This window comes from Narcine bancroftii, chromosome 6, assembly GCF_036971445.1.
Source record: "Narcine bancroftii isolate sNarBan1 chromosome 6, sNarBan1.hap1, whole genome shotgun sequence".
In the NCBI taxonomy this organism is placed as follows: Eukaryota; Metazoa; Chordata; class Chondrichthyes; order Torpediniformes; family Narcinidae; genus Narcine; species Narcine bancroftii.
Window position 1 is genome coordinate 211,585,854 of NC_091474.1, and position 18,997 is coordinate 211,604,850.

The window sequence follows — 18,997 nt, forward strand, 5'->3', positions numbered from 1 at the left end:
CTGACTATCCTTGAGTAGACTGTACTTCTCCAAATGATCATAGATCCTATTCTTAAGAATCCTCTCCAATAATTTGCCTGTCACTGACGTAAAACTCACCGGTCTAGAATTCCTGGAATTCTCCCTATTACCTTTTTTAAACAAATGAACTATATTTGCCATTCTCCAATCCTCCGACACCTCTCCTGCGGCCAAAGAAGACTCAAAAATCATAGCTACTGCCCTCACTACCTCTTCCCTCACTCCCCAGTGAAACCAGCGGTATGTCCCCAGGGACACATCAATCTTAATGTTTTTAAGGTTCCAACACTTCCTCTTCCTTAATCTCAACACTTTCCAGCACACTAGCCTGTTCTATTCCAAACTATCCTGATCAAAGTCCTTTTCTCTTGTGAATACTGAAGCAAAATATTCAGTTCAGACTTCCCCAACCACCTCCGCCACTAGGCATACATTTCATTCTTTATCCTTTAGCGGCCCCACCTTCATTCGCGTCATTTTTCTGTTCTTCACATATTCGTAGAACGCCTTAGGATTCTCCTTAATTCTACATGCCAAAGCCTTCTTATGCCCCCTTCAAGCTCTCCTAAATCCTTTCTAAAGCTCCTTCCTAGCTAACATATACTTTTCATGAGCCCTTCCTGTTTCCTCTTTCTAATATATGTTTCCTTCTTCTCTTGATTAGCTACACCTCTTTCGTCAATCATAGCTCCCTTCTACCATCTTTTCCTTGTCCCAGTGGGACAAACCTATCCTGAACAGCACAAGTGGTCCCTAAACTTCCTCCACATTAGTTCTGTGTCTTCTCCCTTAAACACATTTCCAATTTACTCTTGCTAGTTCCTGCCTCATCTCATTAAAATTAACCCTTCCTCAATTAAGCACTTACCCAATTTGTGTGCTTTTTTCCTTTTCCATACTATGCTAAAGCTCAGGGAGTTGTGGTCACTCTCACCAAAATACTCTCCCACTGAGAGGTTTGCCACCTGACCAGATTAATCACTCAGAATTAGATCCTGTATGGCCTCTCCTCTCCTCAGCTGGTCCACATACTGTGTCAGGAATCCTTCTTGGACACACCTGACAAATTCAGCCCCATCTATCCCTCTTGCAGTAAGGAATTGCCAGTCAATATTAGGGAAGTTGAAATCACCCATAACTACAACTCTGATTTCCTGCACCAATCCAAAATCTGCCTGCTTATCTGCTCCTCGGTGTCCCAAGGGCTATTTGGGGGCTTATAATAGACTACTTCCAGCACAGTGATTGCTTCCTTCCTATTTCTGACGTCCAGCCACACCAACTCAATGGACACTCCCTCTACAGCCCTTTCTATAGCCATGATACTAACCCTGACCAGAAAGGCTACTCACTCCACCCCCTCCTATCTCTCATCCTATTGCTTTTAAAACATCTAGACCCTGGTATCTACATCAGCCAATCCTGCACGTACTCCAGCCAAGTCTCTGTAACAGCCACAGCATCGTAGTTCTGCGTACTGATCCATGCTCTAACATCCCCTTTATTCCTACTGTTGAAATAGACACATTTCAAACCCTCTAACTGGCTACTTTATATTTTGTCCCCTGCATGTCCTTCCTCCCAAATTCAAATCACATGGCATCATGCTTTTGACCTGGCCTATTCTTACAGTCACATTCTGATTCCCAGCCCCCTGCCAAACTAGTTTAAACTCTCCCCAACAGCTCTAGCAAACCTCCCTGCCAGGATATTGGTCCCTTTCCATTTCAGCTGCAGCCTGTCCTTTTTGTACAGGTCAAACTTTTTCCAGTAGAGATTGCATTGATCCACAAATCTGAACCCCTGATATCTGCATCAACTCTTCAGCCATGCATCCATCGACCACAACTTCTATTCCTACCCTCTCTAGTGTGTGACATAGGCAGCAATCCCAAGATTATCATGCTTGAGATTCCATTTTTTAACTTCTTATCTAACTCCCCATACTCTCTCTTCAGGACCTCATAATTACTCCTATCTATATGTCACCACAACATCTGGCTGTTCACCCTCCCCCTCCAGAATGCTGTGAACTCGATCAGAGACATCCTTAACCTGGCACCTTGGAGAGAGGCAACACCATCTAGGAGCCTTGAACTTGTTCACAGAACTTCCTATTCACTCATCTAATCAATGAGTCCCCAATCACCATAGCTCTCCTCTTCTCCCCCCTTCCCTTCTGAGTCAAGGGGCCAGACTCTTTGCTAGAGACGTGACCACTATAACTCGTCCCTGGTAGACTGTCCCCCAAACAGTATCCAAAACAGTATATTTATTGTTGAGAGGAATGGCCACAGGGATGCGCTGCACTGTCTGCTTATTCCCCTTTCTTCTCCTAACAATATAGGAGAGAAACAAATAGATCTAGAAAAGTATTTAACCATTTGAAAGAAAAATAATCCAATGGCTAAGTACTTCCTAATATAATAAACCTTAACTCATAAGAACTTGAACCAAAGTTATTTAATTGAAAATAAATATTCAGACCAAGTCAACAATTGGTATTTATCTCACCAGAATGAGCCTTCTAGCAAACAGGGAAGAGAAAGTGACTACTTGGGATTGAGATGGAGTAAAAATCAAGTCCATTGGTCCACTTACTCCAAAACTAGCAACCAAAGGGCTAGGAATTAGATTAATATCAAGCATTAAAGATAGACTATGAAATGCTTTTTTCCAATAGTTACAGAGAGAGGGACATCACCAAAACATATAAGGTACCTTCCTGAGTTGCACATTTATCACTTTTAGAAGATATATTGGGTTAAAATTTAGCTGATTGAACTTCAGAATAGTGGGCTCTATGGACTACTTTAAATTGTAATAAGGAATGTCTCGCACAGGGAGAAAATTAGTGTACATGTTTCAAAATAGACTCCCATGTGTATTCAGCAAACAGTTGTTGAAAGTCATGTTCCCAAAATTTCTTAGCATTAGATAAGGAACTATTGCTAGATCTTAATAGTAGTTCATGAAGGGCTGAAAGCAGTCCTTTCTGACTAAGTCTAAAATTAAGTACTCCCCAGACAAGATTAAAATCTAAGTCTTGGGGAAGCCTCAACTTTAAGGAATTTAAGAAGCTCCTAATCTGTAAATAGCAAAAAAAATGATGATTAGGTAATTTAAATCTGACAGATAATTGCTCAAATGTTTTGGTCTATATATAAGTCCAAGAAAGATTGAATAACTAGCCTTGACCATTGAGTCCCTCCCACGCATACACAAAGGTTAATGGATTTGATGGCAACCCCTTCTCAAGAGAAAAGTAGGTGTTCAACGACCGAAACAAGTATTAAATTTTCTTCTCTTTGGGGTTCTTTTTCTAACTATTTTCAAAATTTACAGATTGATTATTTTTTGGTCCTTATTTTTTTCTTCTCTCTTTTTGAACATATTAGTATCGAAATTAGCAGTAGATGTCTGCCCTTGCCAGCAATCATTTAGGTTTGGGTTAGTAATTAGATTAGTAATACATGGGTTTTTGTTTTCTTTCTTTTTATTTATCAGTAACATGGATCATATGCATCTCGTTTATTAATTGTACTTCTATTTTAACTTTACCTGATCATTATATCATATGCATCTTGATATTTCTTCTCAAAAACCAATAAAAAGATTGAAAAAGAGAGAACAAATGGTATTTATCAAACTGACAATGCAAAAAGCCATACTGGCTATCCCTCATCCATCCTTGCTATTGCAAATACAGAGTTCCCTCCAATAACTTCCCCTGATTACTAGTTTCACATTCCATTTTACCAAAGCCACTGATTCCCCACCATGATTTGTTCAGAAATTTGATTTGTACATCCATTTTCATGATGTCATGTCAATATTACTATCAGAGAACCTTTTCATTTTTCTTGACTATAATATCAGAGATTTTCAGAGCATTGGCCTCGAAATCTCAAACACACCATCACTTGAATTCAATCAGGCATTCCTGGTATGAATACTTTTAGAATCCTAATTGAAGAATTCAACCATGTTATTGCAAGAGAACTTGGTGTTAGTCACTCAGAGGGCAAATTTTTAAAAGCATTTTATGGGTTGGAACTTCATTAAGGTAGGCTTCACAATTTATTTCCTTTACCTCCCCCCACCCTTCAATTATATAATCCCCTTCTCACCAACCCAGTGATCTCATCCAATTACAACCTCCTGTTGGTTGGTCCTTTTGATTTCCTCAATACCATCCCCTAACGTTTTGATTAATACTATGATCACCGGTGCCATACTTCTCATTCCAAAAGGTATCCATAAGCATAAGCCCCTTCTCCATAACCAGATCAGAAATGTAATAACCCCAGGTTCCAAACATGCCTCTAATGTCTATAATCAAAGAGTAACGCTTCCACCAGCGTTGTCTCCGCTCCATCCTCAACATTCATTGGAGCGCTTTCATCCCTAATGTCGAAGTACTCGAGATGGCAGAGGTCGACAGCATCGAGTCGCTGCTGAAGATCCAGCTGCGCTGGGTGGGTCACATCTCCAGAATGGAGGACCATCGCCTTCCCAAGATCGTGTTATATGGCGAGCTCTCCACTGGCCACCGTGACAGAGGTGCACCAAAGAAAAGGTACAAGGACTGCCTAAAGAAATCTCTTGGTGCCTGCCACATTGACCACCGCCAGTGGGCTGATATCACCTCAAACCGTGCATTTTGGCACCTCACAGTTCGGCGGGCAGCAACCTCCTTTGAAGAAGACCGCAGAGCCCACCTCACTGACAAAAGACAAAGGAGGAAAAACCCAACACCCAACCCCAACCAACCAATTTTCCCTTGCAACCGCTGCAATCGTGTCTGCCTGTCCCGCATCGGACTTGTCAGCCACAAACGAGCCTGCAGCTGACGTGGACATTTACCCCCTCCATAAATCTTCGTCCGCGAAGCCAAGCCAAAGAAAAGAAAAGAATGGTGAATGTGAATTTTAGTGTCCAGGCGGGGGGCTTTGCACATGAGCTAAGTGAAAGATCCCATGCTTTTCATTACATATTTGATGACTTAGACTTTAGAAGCCATGATACTAAAATTAATTGAGTTAGTTGTATTTGGCATTGTCTAATTGAGAGCGAATGGTAGGATGAGGAAGGAGGACGATCAGTCATGGAAGAAACAGGTTTCTTATATATCCAGAACAGCGTTCGGCTGGGGGTGGGGTGGTTGCTGCCCGAAGCAGCCCTATGAGGTGCTGGGGCAGCACTCCAGTGAGCTCCAGCTGCACTGCACCCCTGGGAAGGAGGATCCAGGCTGCAAGGCGATATGCGACCTGCTTGGGTGAGTTCAAAAGTATCGAAAGAAATTCAATCCATGATATTGTCTGATGATGTATTTGAGGAGAATAAACAAGAAAAGAAATTAATACAATAACTCTTAGAATACCAAGAAGTGCAGAGTATCAGAGGGGCCTTTGCAAGCATATCCAGCGATCTCTGAAAACAGTGGAGCAGGTAGACTCGATAGTGAAAACTGCATACAGAATACTTGCTTTATTTTCCATGTCTTAAATGGGAAGACATTAGTTATGCCAGAGCTTTGTAAAATTCTACACATCAACCTGTAGCAGGAAAATGGTGTTATGAGAGAGAAGCCATAAAGGTTTACAATATTTTGTCAAGATGGAAGATTATATTTGTACTGCTGTACAGATTGGCTAGGCTGAGCTTGTTCACTTCAGAACAAGAGAGATTGAAGGAAGATTTAGCTAAGGCAGAAAATTTTAAAAGGCTTTATCAAAGTTCATAGGAAGGACATTCCCAACGCATTGCATTTGAAAAAAAAAATGGATAAACATATGAAGAGCCATAATCTAAGCTAAGAACAGAGAATGAGGAAGTGAGAATGACATAAATAGTTCCAACATAAGACAAACTGCCATATGTGTCAAACAACCATTTTTCCATGTGCCATAAATAACCTTCATCCTCCAAATCACATGATGGAAACTTCTGCACTTTGCTGGTGTTCCAACACTGAAACAGTCACCTCACCTCCTCATGACTCAGTGTAGAGTAATGAACTGGGACAATGCACAAAGATTGCCTACAAGGCCTGGTGTTGGCCAGGCAAAGGCAGGTCAGGATAAGATGCACTAAGATGAAGTATGAACTTTACTTCTCTACACATTTCGCATGATCTGAAGGGTGTTTAATGTAAGTCCCATTTTTTATTTTACAATTGTAGCATTAGCTTTCACTTTTCAAATGAAGATACTTCATCACATTTGCAACTTATATCTGGGTATTCCCTGTTCTCTCGGCTGCTTCATTAAATTTAACTCTTCATTCATTTGATGGTCAATCCACCCCGTAAATCTGTCAAACTAATATCTATCACATTTCTTTTCTTTCAGACATTTCTTCACCCAATTCCAAGATCTACATCAGATAGCAACTGCTCAAATGGGATATTACTTACTCCAAAATATTGTATGTTAGTCGGAGAATTATCTGACCTTGACTTATTCAAGTAGATACGTAACTATTTTTTAAAAATACAGTGAAAACTCCATACTAAGATATCCACTGATATTTTTGTTTAACTTGGAAACAATTTTAAAGAGCCCTTCACTTATTAATTCATTCCTATTGCTAAAATAAACATCACATCACTGATATATTAACAGCTCCTTTATCCTTTACAAGCCACTGAATAGTAAAAGAAATGTTTTTTTAAGTCAAACACAATAAACTCTTAAAAATGCAGAAGATTCTTATGAACAAGGTCAATTGATGTCATTTCAATATTTAAGAAATAAATATGGAATTACTCGAAATACACTTTTTTTGCTATCTTCAATTGAGAGGATACTTGTAGGAAAAATTAGGTGCAATGTGCTTACTGGCTTGAAGTGAGTTGGAGATTCTTATCAGGAGAGGGTATACTAAGAAATGTATTTCTGCAATGTATCTTTTATTACCAGCAGGCATTATTAAAAAGGGAATATATAAATCTAGACAGAAATGTGAGGTTGACTCAAATACAGTATTACAATTGAAGAGAAAAAAAATGGGCAGAACTCTGTCAAGACTGTATAACAAATATAATAAATGTTAGATACAGTTTAGTTCAATAAAATTATTCACATCAATTATATTTAACACTGTAAAAATTGCACAAAATAAAATTGGATTTATTAGATAAATGTTTCAGATGTGGTGAAGAAATAGGAACTTCTTGCATTCTACTTGGTCATGTTCTAAAGTTAGAACTTTTTGGATGGATTTAGGAAAGTTTTTGGAACAGATTACTGGTATTGTTATTCCACAAAATCCAGATTTATTTTTGATGGGGAATATAGAAGGAACAAATTAAAACTATAATTTTATCAAGTCAAATTTATTAAAATAGCTTTAGTGGTGGCACGAAACTGCATGCAGAGACTTGGAAATCAGTTGCACATTTAGGTATGGAAAGTTGACATTCAAAAATTCAAAATTGTATACTTCTGGAGAATATTACATATAATTATAGAAATAAATATTGGACTTTTGTACAAATTTGGAGCCCATATATGCAAAGTTTAGGGATAAATATGTAAAAATGTACTTCTGGCTTCTTAGGACCTGCAATAATCTTCTTCCCTGAAGTTGTTTAATATAAATACTGTAAGGTCCCAGTGTGTGACCTAATTCTTTGTGCAATCCACACCAATACTTGAAGATTTGTTAACATTAGTAAACTGTGAAGCAAACAATTTATTGCTATTCAATCACTGTTCATTATGCCTTCAAAACCTAAATAAAGCAGGATTTTATTTTTGTTGAGAAAGGTTTTTACATATACCAGCATACCAGAAAGTTATGACCCAAGGATTTATCAAAATGTTGAAATTGCTTGTGAATGATTCAGCATAAATACATTAATACCTGAATAAAATAATCCTATTTGTGATAAGAACAGCTCAACTTGATCAAAATTTTAACATGACTACAAATTCCACTGATGTAATTTTCCAGATATAGCAATAAAAAGAATAATTTATTGAGTTTATACTTGTCTTTCTTTATTTAATTCTTTTATATAACGATATGTTATATCTACTTCTGTCATTAGTATTTTTATAGTAGTTAGAGGTAAGAGGGAGGGGAGGGTGGGTATTGACTATGTATAACATATAATTACATGGATGGAAATTTTTTAATATTCAAAAAACACAATAAATATTGTATTCTACTTCAAAATATAACAAGCAAGTGCTGACCTGAGTTCCCCAAGCAACAAGTGTCACATCATTTCCCTCCTGTAAAACCTCTGCTTGTGAAAGAGGGATTTGATAAGCCTCCACAGGAACTTGTTCCACTAAGTAAATTAAAGTAAATAAAAGAACAAAAGATATTAATATCCACCAATATGATTACATTATATACTGTTACTAATTTACTTTACGGCATTGCAAATTAAGTTTTGAAATTCTCATATAACTGATATATATATAGGTGTGAACGTGTGTGTATGTATATTTGAATATGCATAAGGATTCTGTAAATAAATAAACAAAGCTTCTTAGTAGATTTATTATATAAATACATTTTACTTGAAGATTTGTTAACATTAGTAAACTGTGAAGCAAACAATTTATTGCTATTCAATCACTGTTCATTATGCCTTCAAAACCTAAATAAAGCAGGATTTTAATTTTGTTGAGAAAAGTTTTTACATATACCAGCATACCAGAAAGTTATGACCCAAGGATTTATCAAAATGTTGAAATTGCTTGTGAATGATTCAGCATAAATACATTAATACCTGAATAAAATAATCCTATTTGTGATAAGAACAGCTCAACTTGATCAAAATTTTAACATGACTACAAATTCCACTGATGTAATTTTCCAGATATAGCAATAAAAAGAATAATTTATTGAGTTTAGCAATAGGTGACTATTAATAAAATAACTAATCAAGTAAATTATTTATTAGGAATGGTATTAATGTAAAATCCCATCCTTTATTAAGGCAGATAGGTTGTTAGCAAATAAATTGTCATATGTCTGTCAATACAAATATACCTTTATTGTATTCACATAAATAAATATAAATGTTTGCACTGTGATCCTACTGCAAAATGATGTATTTTGTGACACATTCGTGACAATAAATTCTGGTTCTGATTGCAAGGAGAACGGAATAAGGGATAGAAATGTGGGGACCGAATAGGAAAATGGATTTGAGGCCAATGAACAGTTCAACCATAATCGTTTTACATGTGGAGTAGGGTCAAGGAACATGACAGACTACATTTGATCAAATTTCCTTTGTTCCTATTACACCCTTACATTGCTTTAAATTACTGTTCAAATTATGTTTTGAAATAAAATGAATACAAATAAAATGATTCACAAAAGCAAAAGAGTAATCAATCCACCATACAGAAAAAATGAGGAACTAACTGACCAGTTGTCAATAATGAGCCAGGATGTCAGACTTCACCCACTGATTCAGCACTACGTGGCAGACTCTCCTCAATAAGATATCGCATTCTTTGCAAGCTAGTTCCCAAATGTTAAAGAAACTACTGCTAAATAGGATCAGAAGATAGCTATAATGCAGTTGGCTCCAGATTTTATTTTCCCCCAAAAAAACTTTATTCACAATAAAAATTGGAAAACAAAAGAAAACTTTTTTTAATTCTTAGTGTTAATTTGCACTTACATTTTGTTACTGTGCACTGCAGTGTTAATCATTGGTTTTTCTACATAGCACCTTTGCCACTAATGCAGTCCCCTGGGATTACTCCCCCCCCTCCCCCAACCACCGCACCCATCTCAATGTTAAAGGATTTCACACGCATCTCAGCCCCTCACACCCATAAGTGGAAAAGATCCAAGACTGTGATCCTTCCCATAAGAACCTTACATTGGCCGCACCAAGCTTCAGTGCATCCCTGAACACCTAGAATGTCTCAGTTAGTAGCATTCCCTCTCTGACATTCATTGTGCTGGAAGACCAACAAGTTCCAGGCAGACCAAAGAACATTTTTTTAAATATTTTATTTAAATTCAATACATGTATTATTATCTAAATACAGAATTGTCTTTCATTTAAATCTAAATAATAATACATAGTATTTTATTTTATACAACCCCAACCCTTCCCATACCCCCCAAAATAATAACCCCCAAAAAGTAAAACAGAGAAAGAAAGAAAAAGAAAAGAAAGAAAAGAACACAAAATATGAAAATTTTTAAAAAAGAATACAACTGGATACTAAAGTTACAGTCAATTTAATCAAATTTTGCCGGGGGGGGGGGGGGCGAGGGGGGTGGCATAATGTGTAGGGAGAAGACGTGTAAAATCCCTCTCCTGGCAGAATTAATTAATACCTGATTTGCTTTAAAAAATTTCAAGTATTGAATAACTTTAAAATTCTTCTAGAGGTCTTAAAAGATGGCTGCAAAAAAATCTAGAACACAGACTGCAAAAAAAAAATGGTTATAACTGAAGTTAGAGTGATGGAAGAAACTGAGCCTACTTTGAAGATTCAGCTTCCGATCCTGGTTCCTTTCCACCCTTGATCTACAAAGCCTCCTCAGGTAAGGATTCAAACTTCAGCGCCATTTTCTCGGGAAGCTGGACAAGATGGCGCTGAAGCACGGAAGAAAACTACAGAAATGACTGTAGAATCAACGTGCATGCATGGGACTTCGCAAATGCGCACTGCAGAAGTGACTGAGTTGGACTCGGCAGACCCAACTTTTTCTAGTGAGCAGGTCAAACGAGGTCTAAGCAGAAAGCCCATTTACAATTTCAACCACTGGCAACTTCTACAGAAGAAGAGAAGGAGGTAGGAGCAGAAGAGGAAAGTCTTGTGCCACAATCACAGGGAGAGGAATCAGAAGAAGAAGGAAGAGATCAATATATTCAAGGTAAAATGGGTGCATATCATTTTACCACAAAACCTCTTGATCCACAGATTTTTGATAAAATTTTTGAAAAAATTGATTCAATTAGTGAAAAAGGATGTAAATTTTGCTGAAGTGAAAGCAGATTTTACTACTCATTGGGAGCTATTAGAGAAGAAATGGCTGTAATGAAGACAGATATGGCAAAGTGTATTAAAACTGTTGATAAAATTAAAATTAAAGTTCAAAAATTTGAAGACTTTCAGGAATATCACATGGAGGTAGAAGAACGTAAAGATACAGTTAACAAGATAGAAGATTCCTTTATGGTGTGGGAAATTCAGAACAGAGATTTATTGCAAAAAGTTGATATGTTAGAAAATGAAAGTGGAAGAAATAATATAAAAATTGTTGGCTTGTCTGAGGACATTGAGGGTACTAATCCAGTACAGTTTTTTTCAAAATTGGCTGCCTGAAATTTTGGGATCAGAGAATGTTCCAAATGGTTTGGAACTTGATAGAGCACATCGAGCTCCAAGGAAAAAAAATGTATCCAGGACAACCGCCACGCTCTATTTTGAATAAATGTTTATGTTATTAAGATAAAGAAATGATTTTGAAAATGGCAGTTCAAAAAGCCAGGGAACAACAAAGCCCCTTAATGATTCAGAATAACAGAGTATTCTTCTATGCAGATTTGAGTAATGAAATTGTCAAAAGAAGAAAAGAATTTAACCCAGCAAAGTCAGTTTTGTGGAAGAAGGGGTATAGATTTTCTTTTCATTATCCAGCAGTTCTTAAAGTTTTTTATGGACAATTTCAAGCACAATTCTTTGCTAATGCATCTGAAGCTTTGGAATTTGCCAATTCATTGCCTAATAATAAGCAGAATAGAAGACAATGCTATTCGTCTCAACAAATGGAAGGGGATCAAGAATAATCGAAGGGAGGGATTCCAGCAGGAAGACAGCCGACTGAGGTTTAAGATGAAATTGATGATGATCAAGTTAACAGAGACCTTGAAGAAGCTTACCATACTTTATTGACTGATGGAAATTAAATTTTGATATTCTGACTGTGGGAGGCGGATTCTTCTTTTTTTTTCCACTTTCCTGTTCCGTGGCCTCATGCCACCAGTCTCAAGAGCCACTTCTCATAATTAAAGGAGTTAGTGCTGACCTAATCAGCATTTCTGGGGCTTTTTTTTTAAATTTTATTATTTTTGGGGTTTCTTACTTTCTATCTTTGGAGATGGTATGTTTTGAAAGTTTGACCCTGGGTAGAGAGGAGAGTTGAGTATTTTTTAAATTATATTATGGCAACTCATAATTTGAATTATCTAACATTTAATGTGAATGGGCTCAATAATCCAATTAAAAGGAAGAGAGCTTTAGTTCATGTTAAGAAGTTGAAAGTAGATATTGTTTTTTTGTAGGAAACTCATCTAACTGAGAAAAAACATCAAAAGTTAAAGAAAGAAAGGGTTGGTCAAGTTATCGCTTCAACTTTTAATTCTAAAGCACAAGAAGTGGCTATTTTAATTATTAAAAAGTTGCCATTTAAATTACAATCAACAGTTATTGATCCTGTTGGTAGATTTGTGTTGGTAAACTGTCAAATTTATTCAGAATCTTGGATTTTTATGAACATGTATGCTGCTAATATAGATGATGAAAATTTATTAGATATTTTTATTAATTTGGTAGAAGTAAATGGAATTATAATAATTGGTGGAAATTTTAATTGTTGTTTGGATCCAATTTTAGATAAATCTACAAAATCTTTATACAAATGAAAATGACTAAAAGAATATTGATCTTAATGGAAGATTTAAATTTGTTGGATATTTGGAGGAAATTGAATCCTAGAGAGAGAGATTATTCATTTTATTCTTATCGGTATGATTCTTATTCTAGAATAGATTTTTTTTTATTTCAGTTCATTTACAAGGAAGAATTGAATATGTACAATATAAACCTAGAATTGTATCAGATCATTCACCATTATTGATGTCATGTTTGAATTCTGATTGAATTGATTCAATTTAATTCATCACTATTAAAAAATGTAGAATTTTGTGACTTTATGAGAAGTCAAATACAGATGTCTTTAGATACAAATATTAATTCAGTTGATACTAAATTTGTTTTATGGGATGCATTAATAGCGTATTGAAGGGGCCAAATAATGTTATTCGACTAAAGTTAAGAAAAATTATCATAAGGAAATAGATAAATTAGAGAAGGAAATTGTAATTTTGAATAAAATTTTACAAAGAAACCCATCTGAAAAAGAGAGGTTGGAATTGATAAATTTAAAAAATGCATTATAATTCAGTTCAGACTTATAGGATTGATAAATATATTAACAGAACAAAACAAAGCACACAAGGTGTTAGCTTGGCAATTGAAAACAGCATGCATCAAGAATTATTAATGCTGTCAAAAAGAACTACCGAAATTACAAATTACAAACAGAGGAGCAAAATAAATTAATAAAACCATTTGAAATAGAAGAATTAGAGGAGATATTAAAAAAACTACCGAACAATAAAACACCAGGAGAGGATGGATTCCCAATAGAATTCTATAAAACATTTAAAGACTTATTAATTCCTCCCCTCCTGGAAGTAATCAACCAGATTGATAAAACACAAAGCATACCAGATTCATGCAAAACAGCAATAATTACAGTAATACCAAAGACGGAAAGATCCACTTGCACCAGCGTCATATAGACCAATATCTCAACTTAACACAGATTATAAGATAATAGCTAAACTATTAGCAAACAGATTGGCCGACTATGTACCAAAAATAGTAAATCTAGACCAAACTGGATTTATTAAAAAAAGACGAACATCAGACAATATCTGTAAATTTATTAACTTAATTCATGCAGAAGAAGGAAATAAAACTCCAACAGTAGCGGTTGTTTTAGAGGCAGAGAAGGCCTTTGACAGAGTAGAATGGAATTATTTATTCAAAGTACTACAAAAATTCAGCCTACCAGAGAAATATATTAATTGGATTAAAGCATTATATAAGGGGCCATTGGCAAAAGTGACAGTAAATGGATATATATCAAAACAATTTAACTTAAGCAGATCAACAAGGCAGGGATGTCCACTATCTCCCTCACTGTTCGCGTTAGCTATAGAACCACTGGCAGAACTGATAAGAACAGAAAATTAAATAAGACGGATAAAAATAAAAGAGAAGGAATATAAAATCAGTCTATTTGCAGATGACGTTATAATATACTTAACAGAACCAGAAATATCAATAAAAGAATTACATAGGAAATTGAAGGAATATGGAGAAGTATCGGGGTACAAGATCAACGCAAATAAAAGTGAAGCAATGCCAATGAATAATGCGGATTTCACAAAGTTTAAGAAAGAATCGCCATTTAGATGGCAAACACAAGCAATGCGATACCTAGGTATACAACTAAATAAAAACCTCGGCCATCTCTATAAACTCAATTACCATCCATTAATGAAAAAATTACAAGACGACTTAGAGCATTGGAAAGACTTACCACTAACACTGATAGGAAGGATAAACTGTATTAAAATGAACATTTTCCCAAGGATACAATACCTATTTCAGTCATTACCTATACACCTAACAGAGAAATTCTTCAAGGGGTTAAAGAAAATAATAAGGAAATTCTTATGGAAAGGGGGGAAACCGAGGATAGCACTAGATAAATTAACAGAATGGTACAAACAAGGAGGCTTACATCTACTAAACTTTAAGAATTATTATAGAGCCGCACAATTAAGATACCTATCAGATTTTTATCAAACAAGGGAAAAACCAGATTGGACCAGATTAGAGCTAGATAAAATAGGGAAGAAGATACCTGAACATATACTATATAAATGGGATGAAAAATTGGTACAATGTAGGAATTCACCGGTATTGCATCATCTGCTCAACATTTGGAAGGAGATTCATGTAGAAAGGAATAAAACAAATTACCAACTACCAAAACTAATATTGACGCAAAATCAGCTAATCCCTTTTACAATAGATAACCTTTCCTTTAGAGGATGGGAGAGAAAAGGGATCAAAAGAATAGAAAATTGTTTTTCGGGAAATAAATTATTATCCTTTGAACAAATGAAGGATAAATATAATATAACTCACGATACAATGTTTGCATACTACCAACTGAAAACCTACTTGAAGGACAAATTGGGAAACAGTCTGAGGTTACCAGAAGGAAGCAATTTTGAATATGTGATCACAGACACAATGATAATTTAAAAATTTGTAACAAACATGTACATCAAATTGCAAGAAAAGGAGAACGAGGAAACAAACAGTAAACCTAAACAAAAATGGGAACAAGATCTAAACATAAAGATAAAGAATGAAACATGGGAGAAGCTATGCTCAGGAACTATGAGAAATACAATAAACACGAGATACATGATACAATATAACTGGATATACAGGCTATACATCACACCTCAAAAGTTAAATAAATGGGACCCAACAGTATCAGACAGATGTTTTCGCTGTAAAAAGGAAACGGGAACAACAATTCATGCAATTTGGACATGTGAGAAAGTGGAAAAATTTTGGGAAGATCTAAACCAGATATTAAATAAAATCACAAAAAGCAATACACCAAAAAACCCAGAGATCTTCTTCCTAAGTAATATAAGAAACAAAGAATTTGGACTCGATTTGGATGGAGCACAAAAAAGATTTGTTATGATAGCCCTAGCTGTAGCAAAAAAATGTATTATGTCAACCTGGAAATTAGAAGACAACTTGAGAATACAACAATGGTATATAGAAATGAATAAATGTATTCCATTAGAAAAAATAACATAATTTAAGAAATAACATTACAATATTCGAACAAATATGGGAGCCATACATGAAACACAATAGAGAAATCCTACCATGGACTTCCACCACCTAAAATGACAGAAGGAGAAGATAACGAAAAGAACTGACTTTGTAAAATTTCTTGTTTATTTTTATTAAGTGACAACATTGTTTAACGGGTTTAATGTATCTTATAGACTGAACTTCAAATAAATGGGGAAGTGGGTGAGGGAAGGAGGGAAGGGAGGGGGGAAAAAGGGGGGAGAAAACGACACTGTATATATTTAAGAAGAAAAATGTCTCTATGTATCTTGGTCAATATGGTTTATAGTGTGAAAAATAAAAAATTTTAAAAAAAAATAATTCATTTTCGAACTACAGGGTATAAATGTTTCTTCTAGAGAGTATTATACGAAGTTATAGTCACCTCAATCATTGAATAATGAAGGAGAAATTAATGATTTTTTACAGATGCTTCAACTTCCATCTTTGAATTGCCAAGCTTGAAAGGATTTAGATTTTCCATTTATGTTGAAAGAAGTTATTAAGAACTTTATGCAAAACCCTGGTGAAGATAGGTTTATGTCAGAATTTTATTAAAACAATGAAAGATATACTGATGCCATTATTAATGGAAGTATTAAAACTGTAACCTGTTCATTACCGGAATCTTTCAAATGCTTTAATAACAGTAATACCTAAGAAAGATAAAGATTTATTAAAACCGGAGTCTCATAGGTCTATATCGTTATTAAATGTTGATTATAAGGTTGTTGCTAAAGTTTTGGCTAAAAGATTGAATGAATATTTACCTGAGTTGGATCATTTGGATCAATCGGGATTTATTTTAAAAAAAGATATATTGCTGATAATATAGCAAAATTAATTAGTCTCGTTCATAGCTCTCAGAAATAATTGGATTTAGCATTAGTTTTATCATTAGATGCTGAAAAGGCTTTTCACAGATTAGAATGGAATTATTTATTTAAGGTTTTGCAAGACTTTCAATTTGGGCCAATATTCATGAATAGGATTAAAGCTTTATATAGAAATGCTTTGGCTAGAGTAGTTACCAATGGACTAGTTTCTTCGGTTAGACAAGGTTGTCCTTTATCTCCTAAGCTATTTGTTTTAGCAAATGAACCATTGCCACAATCAACAAGGCAAGATTTTAGTATTAAAAGAATTAAAGTTAATAAGGAGGAGTATAAAATTAGTTTCTTTGCAGATAATGTATTGATTTATATAACAGATCCTGAAAATTCTTTAATTTCTTTATATAAATTACAAGATTATGGGAGAATATCTGGTTATAAAATTAACTGGAATAAAAGTGAAGTTATGCCATTAGTAGAAGGAGATTATGATTGACGTAAATGTGTAGCTCAATTTAAGTGGACATATAAGAGTAAATATTTAGGTATTAGAATTGATAGAAATTAAGATAATTTGTAGAAGTTAAACTATGTTCCATTATTTAATAAAATTAATGATTTAAATAGATGGAATGACTTACCTATTACCCTAATAGGCAGAGTGAAATGTATTAAAATGAATATTTTTCCAAAATCTTTTCAATCTATTCCTTGTTTAGTACCTCAAAATTGTTTTAAAGATTTTAATTCAACTGTAAGGAAATTTTTATGAAAAGGGAAAATGAATAGGGTACCTTTGGAGAAAATAACTTGGAAATTTGAATTAGGTGGTTTCCAACTTCCACATTTTCAGAATTATTATAAAGCTGCACAATGCTTGATTTAAATAAACCTTCAATTTGGGCAAGTATAGAGTTAGATAAAATTAATGAGAAGTCTATGTCAGAATTTATAAATGGAATTCATTATTGTTAATTGGTAAGGATCCACCAATTTTGAAACATTTAATTGAAATGTTAATATGTAATAAAATTGATTATGAACTAGGTGGAAAAGGAAAGATTTCAGCGAAAATGCCCCATATCAAAATAAACTTTTTTTCATTTTACTGTTAATAATCAGTTTTTAAAGATATGGAATTAATTGGGGATTTTATAAGTTGAAAATTGTTTTGAAGCAGGGAAGTTTGTATCTTTTAATCAGATGAAGGAGAAATTTCAAGTTCCTAGTAGTACATTTTTTTGTTATTATCAGGTAAAAACTTTTTTATTGGGAAACTAGGTCATAGTTTAAAATTACCTAGACAATCTGCTTTGGAATTATTACTTACTAAGGAAGAAACAAATAAGTTTATTTCTGAGATGTATAAGTTATTACAAAATAAAATGCCTAGGTTGAATGTCCTTAAATCAAGAATAAAATGAGAATTTGACTTAAATAGGAATATAGATGAAAATCTTTGGAGAAATTTGTGTAAGGATAATATGACTAAGGTTATAAATGTAAGATATAGATTAGTACATACAATTCTTTACAGCAATTCTATTTAACCCCTCAAAATTAAAGAAATTTCTTTGGATTTGTGTTTTAGTTGTGGAAAAGAGATAGGTACGTTTTTTCATTCAACTCGGATTTGTTCTAAAATTAAGGCTTTTTGAATACAAGTTAAATTGTTTTTGGAGCAAGTATTAAAAGTGAGTTTACTGTTTGATCCAATGTTGTTTTTACTAGGAAACATTAAGTCAATTGCTTTAGGACGAAGACTGACTGACTATGTATCAAATTGAATTTTTACATTTAGCTTTGGCCGTTTCTAAATAATGTTTGGTCATCACTTGGAAATCTGATTTAGTTTTAGGAATGCAGAGATGGCATACTGAAATGAAATCTTGTATTCCTTTAGAAAAGATAACATATAATTTGAGGGATAAATATCATTTATTTTTGTAAAAGAATGAACCCCTTATTTAAAAATTCTTGGTTTGCAGATTTAATCTCTCAATCCGCTCTGGTTTCCACAGCTAAAAAGTTGATTATTGTTATTTTTTAGTGATGGTCTCCTTTCTTCTTTCTTTGTAGGTGGAAGGGGTTGGAGGGAGGGTGTTAGTGGGGTGGATGAGGGAAGTTGGGGATGGGTTTATTCAACTATATAATATCTGTATGAATATGTTATAATTAGCATTATATGATTTAAATTTATAAATAAAATGTTTTTAAAAATTTGCCTCTAGAGTACTAAACCTATATACACTGAGGAGTTGATAAGGTTTTGAGGTTAAGGGGAAAGTTTCATAATGTAATACCTACAAGTATGTAAATATGGGCAACAAATTTTTATGAAATTATTATATTTATTTCTTAAAATATATGTCATTTTTTCTAGAGGTATACAACTACGTATTTCAG

General features: G+C 34.4%; 1 protein-coding gene across 4 annotated transcripts in view; it reads right to left on the bottom strand.

The window, feature by feature from the left end:
- The window catches only part of bckdhb (branched chain keto acid dehydrogenase E1 subunit beta), a 231,248-nt gene that overhangs the window by 118,896 nt on the left and 93,355 nt on the right, over positions 1–18,997 (bottom strand). For all 4 annotated transcript variants that reach the window (XM_069887393.1, XM_069887391.1, XM_069887392.1 and 1 more), the window contains exon 7: positions 8,226–8,323. In XM_069887393.1, the coding sequence (XP_069743494.1) occupies positions 8,226–8,323 (98 nt within the window). The remainder of the gene's footprint in view (positions 1–8,225; positions 8,324–18,997) is intronic.